The sequence below is a fragment of the Takifugu flavidus genome, unplaced genomic scaffold (assembly GCF_003711565.1).
Source record: "Takifugu flavidus isolate HTHZ2018 unplaced genomic scaffold, ASM371156v2 ctg537, whole genome shotgun sequence".
Classification (NCBI taxonomy): domain Eukaryota; kingdom Metazoa; phylum Chordata; class Actinopteri; order Tetraodontiformes; family Tetraodontidae; genus Takifugu; species Takifugu flavidus.
The window spans coordinates 1-9,194 of NW_026622151.1; the positions used below are offsets into that span (position 1 = coordinate 1).

At 41.4% G+C, this 9,194-nt stretch overlaps 1 protein-coding gene across 5 annotated transcripts; it reads right to left on the minus strand.

The window, feature by feature from the left end:
• Positions 1–10: 10 nt before the first annotated feature.
• On the minus strand, positions 11–8,473 carry cmah (cytidine monophospho-N-acetylneuraminic acid hydroxylase). Of its 5 annotated transcripts, XM_057024531.1 has the most exons (12): positions 8,227–8,473; positions 8,065–8,156; positions 7,558–7,667; positions 7,014–7,204; positions 4,919–4,999; positions 4,753–4,819; positions 4,589–4,670; positions 4,390–4,527; positions 3,821–3,956; positions 3,604–3,747; positions 848–1,022; positions 11–367 (listed from the first exon to the last, which is right to left on the minus strand). In XM_057024531.1, the coding sequence occupies exons 1-12, from the start codon at positions 8,430–8,432 to the stop codon at positions 221–223; spliced, it is 1,569 nt and encodes a 522-aa protein (XP_056880511.1). In that variant the 5' UTR covers positions 8,433–8,473; the 3' UTR covers positions 11–220. The 5 variants fall into 5 exon arrangements, 4 of the variants coding, with proteins under 4 accessions (XP_056880511.1, XP_056880513.1, XP_056880514.1 ...); XM_057024533.1 differs by lacking the exon at positions 848–1,022 and having other exon boundaries at positions 3,585–3,747; XM_057024534.1 differs by lacking the exon at positions 848–1,022 and having other exon boundaries at positions 241–367; positions 8,227–8,472.
• Positions 8,474–9,194: the final 721 nt, after the last annotated feature.

Here is a 9,194-nt window from a genome sequence, read left to right on the forward strand (position 1 = left end):
AAATGAATAGATGGATGAATGAACTGAATGAATGGATGTCACAGTATTATGTTATTCCAGTCCTTCTGTTGGCCCTCCTCCCCCCCAGTGAGGAGTTGAACAGTCTGATGGCTCGGGGGATGAATGAATTGAGAGTCCGTTATTACAGAGGAAGTGTGTGGGAAGTGTGTAAGTTCCTGAATGTAATCATTTCGCAATCACTTGGCTCCCAGTGTCGAGCTCAGGTAGAATGGTGCGCTGTATGACTCACCTCGAGGTAGAAATGCTCTCTCTCAGGCCTCTTCTTGGGAAAGGACAGATCCAGAAAGTCCACCAAGTAGTCCCAGCCATCAGTCACATGCACAAACTTGTCGTCCGTCTCAATCACCTTGAAATCAAAATGCCAACTGCCTCAATAAATTCCTTTTTTTGGTGGAGTGACGCATGAAGAAACAAAGCTGCCATTTTTTGGGGGGGAAAGAACAGCTGAAGGTGATGATTTAAAGCAGAAAGTAAAGAAAAGCCCAGAGTTAAAAACACACCTTTTCATTAAGTCTTTTCAGCATCTCTAATTTAGGTTTTACTAATCAATGATGCTGTTCTAAATCCAGGTTTCTATCATAAAGAAACTCTACTTGAGTTATTCCCAGAGCAGTTTTTAACCACTTTGTGGAATAACCTGTGAGACATTTTCACTCCTTAATAGAAGACCGACAGGAAATGTACACCCAAGGGAAAACCATGCAGCAAATCCAGACAGAACAACATGAGGACAATCTAAGGGCTGTTCCTAACGTAGCAGAGGTCAGGTTAAAGGGTGACAGGGCCACAGACAAAGAAAAGGATGTTGCTGCTTGAGTATATTTACCCGTATTACAAGGTTGTAGTTTTGAAAACCTGCCCAGGTGTAATAAAACTGGATCCAGTTCTGGTGTTTAAATATCTCAGAGCTGATGGCGCTGCGCAGCTCATCCAAATACAAGTCGAACTCCCAGCTGACCTTGTATATTTGTGTGCTGGCTGGAGGAAATGCGATGGCCCCACTATGTTTGGTAATGCAGTGGAGGAAATATTCATAAAATTAAGATTACATTTAGAACTTGCAGACAAATGGTGATTATATTATGGCCTCTCCTCTCCTCTCCTCTCCTACCTATTCTCTCCCTTCTCTCTCTCTACCCAGCCCCCCATCAGCAGGAGGGTCCCCCTACATGAGCCTGGTCCTGCTCAAGGTTTCTTCCTGTTAAAGGGGAGTTTTTCCTTGCCACTGTTGCTTGTCTGGGGTTAGGCCCTGGGATTCTGTAAAGCGCCTTGAAACTATTTTGATTGTAAAAGACGCTATATAAATATTGATTGATTTGATTTGATTTGATGGATCTGGTAAATTTACCATCCTTGTCTGGCATCATTTTACAAAAGCAAAATGCAAATTCTAATTTATACTGATAGTAATTAATTAATTAATAACAAATAAATTATATCTATTTTCTATTCTATTCTATTCTAAATTCTTAAAAAAAAAAAAATCTCTTCCTCTCCCTCCTGGGCGGTGTCTCCTTCCTTCAGACTTGGGTAACTCTTGATGTCTGCTAAGGTGATGACTACTGGGTCAAGACCTACAAGCTGAGCACAGACAACTTCCGGAACAAGACCCAGTAGTCATCACCTTAGCAGACATCAAACAACAGTGTCCATAATGAAGAGCTGGACAGCACCAGGGCCCGATAAGATCCATGCCTACTGGCTTAAGAAGCTAACTGCACTCCATGAACGCCTGGCAGCACAGATGAACCAGCTGCTAACATCAGGGGACCACCCAGATTGGCTAACCCAAGGCCGGACAGTCCTCATAATGAAGGACCCCCAGAAGGGCACAATACCATCCAACTACTGGCCCATAACTTGCCTCAGCACCACATAGAAGCTTCTATCACGCATCATAGCGGCTAAGATCAGCCGGCACATGGATCAATACATGAACAGGGCACAGAAAGGCATAGGGAACAACACCAGAGGTGCCAAGCACCAGCTACTGGTCGACAGGGCGATTGCCCAGGACTGCAGGACGCAGCACACCAACCTGTGCACTGCCTGGATTGGCTCAATACCGTACACATGGATACTGGAGTGCCTAAAGCTGTATAACATCAACAGGATACTAAGAGAGTTCATCCAGAACTCAATGAAGCTGTGGAACACGACTCTGGAGGCCAACTCAAAGCCAATTGCGCAGGTGAGCATCAGATGTGGCAGATATCAAGGAGATGCTCTGTCCCCCCTGCTGTTCTGCATAGGCCTAAATCCCCTCAGCCAGATCACCAAGAGTGGCTATGGGTACCATTTCCGAAGTGGAACAACCATCAGCCACCTCCTCTACATGGATGACATCAAGCTGTATGCCAAGAATGTGTGTGACATCGACTCTCTGATTCAGCTCACTAGGATCTACAGCAAGGACATCGGGATGTCGTTCGGACTAGATAAATGTGGGCAGATGATATCTAGAAGAGGAAAGGTGATTGCAACTTATGGGGTTGAACTACCTGAAGGGAACATCACAGATGTGCAGGACAGCTACAAATTCCAGGGGATCGCGTAGCCAAATGGTAACCATAAGGAGACAGCTAGGAGCTCAGCCACAGCTAAATACCTACAGAGGTTAAAGCAGGTCCTGAAAAGTCAGCTAAATCGTAAGCATAAGATCCAGGCCATAAACACCTACGCCCTGCCAGTAATCAGATACCCTGCTGGCATAATACCCTGGCCACTGGAAGAGATACAAGCCACTGACATCAAGACAAGGAAGCTCCTCACCATGCACGGAGGGTTTCACCCTAAGTCCAGTGTCCTGAGGCTGTACAGGAAGCGAAAGGAAGGGCCCCGAGGACTAGTAAGTGTCCGAACTACTGCACCCAACACCCAAGCTGAGTAGATGGCTCCAACAGATGCAGGAACAACATCAGAGATCTCTGTCCAGAAGAGTGCAGTCCTAGGAACAGCTAAGATCCTGCGCAGAACCCTCAGACTCCCAGGCCTCGAGTCTGAAGGAAGGTGGCAATGCCCAAATCTAAATTTCCTGCAGAAAGTTTCCTTGCAGGAAACGTAGAAATAACTGCAAATATAATTTGGAAGCTGTGATAACACTTAAAGGATTTGAAATTGACAACTGAAAAATTGTATGAATCATTTTTTGTATGAATTACAGTTGTTTTTGTTTTCACCCTTTTAAAGATGTTTCCCCCCACTTTATATGTTAAATATTTTGCCATACTTTGGCAGGTGCATGAATAATTTTTGACTTAAGTGTATATGTTATGTTATCTGATCTCATTTTATTGTAATGTGCAAAAATTCTTTGCACTTCACACACTCAGACACGGTATGAAACACTGACTCATTCATGCAAGCACATGTTGGCCCTCATTTATGAAATTAGTGTACATACCTATCCGAATTTATGGGCTACCATCAGAATGCAGGATTATCTCAGTAGGAATCAAGCTTTCAAATATATTCAAGAATGACTTGAAAAGTCTTGTAAACCACAAATATGCAGGAAAAATGTGCTGTACACTAAACTGTTCATTAATGGAGGCCATACAAACTGTATTTTGAGGCATCAACCTGTTGGTGGGATCACTTAGAGCAAGGCCAAGATCCAGAACTGAGCCTGGTTTAGGCGTCCATGTCAGGGTGTCTGGTCTAATTTTATTGATGAGTGCATTGAGGGCCTCGGCACTGTTTTTAACATTGGTGTCTTTAATATATCTGCAGGCAGAAGGCAATATGTGAAAGATAAAAAACAAATATAAGATGGACGCATTAGATGAACAATTTCTACCTGTCCGATGGGTGAGCCTCAACAAAGTAGCCGGCAAATGGGCAGAAGATTCTCGGCTCCAGAGTCTTCACCAGCTCAGCTTTGTAATTCAGCAGCTTTTTCCTTTCGGTCTTGATGAAGTCAGCCTTCCATGAATCTTGGTACAGACAATAACTAGAAGGTCATCTTCAGACTATATTTATGCATTCACAAAAATCACAAGAGATTTATTTCTAAGACTCCAACTATCAAGACCCTAAAAACGACATTTATATATATATAAAAAAGTATATTAGGCAGAAAATAACCAGTCTATTTATCCTCTCCAACTCACTAAAACCATTCTATGTTCTATTAAAACAAAACTAAAATAATGAAAATGATACTTCTGCACTTACGATGACCCGAGGTTCCTTCAACCCTACAGCATCTATTACAATCTTAATTGTCTCTAGGCCTTCACAGAAACCCAGAGTCTGACTGCCAAACAAGCAATAGCATCAGGAAGTAACCTTGAGCAGGACTGGATTTATAACCTGTTGATGGCCAGCTGGGTAAAAAATCAGATAAAACTACAGAGCAAAAATTACCACTGTATTTCCCTCCATAGAAGGTCATTGGGAACCCAGATGCACCCCCAGCAAAGTCACTCATCATTAGATCCACACTCTGTGGTAACCTGCCGCCATTTGGTCTGGTGCAATCCACAGTATTCAGGATCATGTGACCTGCAAATATTGGCACTTTAGAACTGGTACCTGAAATGTCAAAATCGTTGAAGAGCATTACCTTTATACTCAACAATGATGCAGGTGTCCATTTCAGGGTGTATGCCATCCATTAGGATCATGAATCTCAGGTGTTCGTCAACCTAACAGTGAAAACCAAATTAAGCTTTTAACAGGTACAACACTTACATCATGACTGTTACCATGGGAGCAGCAGTGACTTACATTTTGCCAGACACCAAAAGGCACCACATTTATGTTTGTCAGCTTGACCTGACTTTGTTCCAGGTACCTGAAATGTCAATGTACCCGAGGTAAATAACAGTCTAGCTTATTTATTTTTCACCTCATTTATAAAAACCTCTTCAACTATTTCTGTGCTTGTGCTCACCAAAAGACGGGCCTTGAAGTGTCTCCAACATAGATGGGGGCATCTGGCCTTCTCTCTGAGAGGACCTTCAGAGTGGGATAACTAAAATGACATGTGATCACTCAAGTCAAATCTCCCCAGGCTTTGAGTTTGGTTTCAGTAAAGGTTATTTTCATATTCATGTAATGACGATTGAACTGAAAGGAGTATGACATGGTTTAGATAAGTGGTCTAAAAATTGCACCCAAAGATTCTAAAGAAAGAAAGAAAGATAGAGCAACGGATGAATGGATATATGGATGGATGCTATCAGTGATGATGTTGTGTCTTGTTTAGTTTCTCTGTCCCCCCCATATCCATCTACAAGTATCACCGCCTTCATAGCTGTATGCTGACCTACTGACCTCCGACCCTGCTGACCCAATCAACTCCTACATCAGCAGTTTATTATAATTAATGCATTTCCTCTGCCTAGTCTCTCCTCTACCTGTCCTACCCCCTTCTCCTCCCTCTCTGCCCAACCAGCCATCAGCAGGAGGGTCCCCTGACACGAGCCTGGTCCTGCTCAAGGTTTCGTCCTGTTAAAGGGGAGTTTTTCCTTGCCAATGTTGCATGTTGGGGGTCAGGCCCTGGGATTCTGTAAAGCACCTATAGACAATTTTGATTTGATTGTAACAGACACAATATAAATAAAGGTTGATTGATTGATTGATGGATCGATTGATTGATTGATTGATTGATTGATTGATTGATTGATGGGTGGATGGAGGGATGGAGGGATGGAGGGATGGTTAGATGGATGACAGTAACATTTAACAGTCAGTAATCCAAAAGGTTTGGCTACAAAGTGACATGTTGGCTGTATATGTGTCGGTTAAAAGTTGTAATTTAGTTGACGCTTTATTTAATATCAATAACAAATTTCGTGCTTTGCACATTTAAAGAGGGTAGTTTTTACAGCAGAAACGCAACTGCCCAGTACTAAAATGAGTAGAGGGTCCGTTTATGCAGTTTTCTGTTTCTTTGTATTAAATTCAATTAACTTTTTGTGTAGCATCTTCATGTTTATTTTTTCATTGTGTTCTATCTGTGTTTGCTTTAACTGTTGACACCAGTTTCTACCTGTCTCTCCCACTCATATTAAAAACATGTTCTGCTGCTTTCATCTGAGTCTGATCGTCATATGTCATATGTTCAAGATCAGATATCCTGGCGTGAGGCGTTCCCTGGGTCTTTTGTTCTGTCTGCGACCTCTTGTGTTTTCCCCTATGCTTCTCACAACCCTTATGTTCTTGTTTCATACAGTCTGAAAGTGTGTTGGGTGTGGTTTTGGGGGTTTTTATTTTCAAAGTCCAGGTAAGCTTTCATGAAGAGAGAATTCCATGTGGTCACTCTGCCATAAAACTAAGAGTGGTAGAGTGCTATAATGATCATTGACCTTTTGAAACTTTCTCTCATCTCGATGTTAAATGCCTAGAGCTCAACCTTTGGGTTCTTGGTCACATCACTTAACAAGTATTTTTTCATCAAATTACTTAATTTAATGATAATTGCCAACTATTCTTCTGACAGATTTCCTCAGACCAGTGGTGTTCCACAAGGCTAAATCCTTGGTTCGCTCTTATTTAATTTATACCTATTTCCTATCGGTCACATTTTTAAAAGACACAATATACAAATACCATAATTATGTAGATGATATGCAGTTCTACATCTCTCGTTTCAGTGATGCTTTGAGCCCAAAAGCTACATTGATTGATTGCATTGATGACACTTGATGAACCACAACTTCCTTCAACTCAACAAGACAGAAATGATTATAATAGGCTCACAAACAAAAACACATCAAAGCCAAAATACCTACAATCCTTCTTTCTGTTCCTCAGAATGTGCTACAAATCTTGAATCTTAAAACACTTAGTGGCTCTTCTCCCAACTACATCATGGCCCTATTCCATACCTTTGGGTTCTTGGTCACCAAGATGTAAATGTCAGCATGTGTTGTGTTTCCAATCACAAGTTTTGGTCTTGAACTGAACACAATAGTACTCTAAATTTAAATCCTTTAACCCAGCACTATCTCTTGCATTAAGATTTAACCTGTCAGCATGTTTACCTCAGGTGGTCAGAGTGTATGTGGCTAATGTAAATTAGGTCAGCCGCACAAAGTCTGTCCAGAGCATCAGCTGGAGGTTCATGGAGAAGCCACCAGCCTCTAGCAAATGCAGGGCCTTTTAGCCAAGGGTCAAACATGAACCGCCGCTCTCCAAGCTGTAGCTCCATGCAGGCATGCGTCAAGTAAGTCACCTAAAAAGGATGTATGTAATTTCAGTAGTGTCTCGGGTCACATTACTGCTTTCCACCAAAAGTATTGTCTTTCTTGAAGGAAATGTCCAACTAATGCGCAGTGGTAGTTTTTATTTAGTTTAGCTGATTATTGTTTATCTTTACTGTCTTCATTAATCACTTGGTATTTTCTAGATCTACACACAACAAGCAGTTTCCTTTCTATACTTGACAACTCTTGCCAACATAATCTATAATGGCGCTTGCAATACCATAGCTAAAATTGAAAAAAATTAGTTAATAGTTAGTATATGTTTCAGTATATTTGGGGATTACGGTGTAAAAATATTTTGAGGACAGCAGAATGCACATACTTTGACTTCTCCTTCTTTGAGCACCAGACGTTCCCGAGGGTTGGCCAACCAGGGATCAGGGGGGTTTAACTCCACCAACTGAAGTCCCCCATCGCCCAAGTACTCAACCTCTGTGTTTGAACATTAGAAAAATTTATTTATTTTTTTACAAATGTTATCCTTCCATAATAGTGCTTTCATTCCTAAGAAACTGAGAAAAACAAAATCATGGTAACTTGCCAAACAATACGGTACATTTTGTGAATATACTGTGACGCATGCTATGAACATTTAGAAGAATTTGGCCAACTTTGCGATTGATGCTGCCCGCTCTGGATAACAATAACTTCTGGAACAGCTCTGCCACCATAATTAGCAGCCATAATTATTTGCCTACGAGATATCTTGCTGGTTAATTAACAAGCCAAGTTACAAGTGATAGCCTGGAGTAAATGGCAGCCTCGAGTGACAGCCTTGAAAAAAAACTTCTGAATTTTAAACTAAACTCCTCAATGTAGAGGAACTTACCCAGTTCATCCTGCATGAAGCTGTCTGGTGGATTCATATATTTCATTGTTAACATGTTTAACTTCCAGTTGTGTTTAGTGCATTTTACTGTCCTGTGTGAGAAGAGAAAGCCTCACAGTTCTGATGAAATCATTGCCTCTTGACTGATGTTATCTTGCTTACCTGCCATCAAGGTCTTCAATGTCTTTTATGAATAAGCCACCCTGGTGTTTGCATTGGTTTTTGCATGCTTTAATGCCACTCTTGCTCTTATATAAAATGTAACTTTTGCCATCCTCTGGGCTTTTCTTGAAATTGATTCCCACTTGGAGTGAGTTCACCACTTCAGCATCCAGCAGAAGTACTACCTGTGCTTTCTGGGATATCATTTTTCTGAAAATGAATTAAGGTAAAATTAAACTTCAGTTTATTGAGGAGTTAAAGTATTAGAACAGTTTACAACATTAAGGGTTTGGCATCTAAAATTGCCTTGTTTGTGTTACATTATATGATGCATTAAATAAAAAAGTGAAAATTAAAATGCTCTTTGCAACAGCTCACATTTGTCATATTTAAAAATATTTCAAATACAATGTCGAAGCAGAGTATTTAAAAAGAAAATGTAAAAAAATGTCTGTTATAATTGTCGCTTAACTTGAAACACAGTTCTAGTTTTGCTGTTGGGAATGGGTTTTTTTTGGTCATGGTTAATACGTTTACTTAATACGTAGACAGAGTTCTTTTGTTGTGTAATTGTAACCATGTGTTCTAACTTTATCCTAATGATAATATTGACAACAATAACTAGAAAGGAACTCTTGGTTCAGTGGTAGCTCAGTCTGTAGGGTAATGGACTGGCTCAACCAGAGAAAGGCTGCCGGACCGGACGGCATCAGCACACGAGTGCTGGAGAACTGCTCCAGGCAGCTGTGTGAAATACTGCAGCACCTGTTCAACCAGAGCCTTCATCTTCAGAGGATCCCTGTGCTTTGGAAGACATCCTGCTTAGTCCCGGTGCCGAAGAAGACCCATCCTGTGGCACCGAGTGACTACAGGCCAATAGCACTGACCTCCCACATTATGAAGGTCATGGAGCGGCTGGTGCTGACACACCTCAGACCTCTGCTGAGCCCCTTTCAAGACCCTCTGCA

Excerpts from the sequence above, each read along its gene's own strand:
- cmah (XM_057024531.1), bottom strand. The coding sequence starts at position 8,432 with ATGATATCCCAGAAAGCACAGGTAGTACTTCTGCTGGATGCTGAAGTG. Across the intron at positions 4,820-4,918 it reads ACTTCAAGGCCCGTCTTTTG|GTACCTGGAACAAAGTCAGG; the intron begins GTGAGCACAAGC and ends TTGACATTTCAG. Across the intron at positions 4,528-4,588 it reads CATCATTGTTGAGTATAAAG|GTCACATGATCCTGAATACT; the intron begins GTAATGCTCTTC and ends CAATATTTGCAG.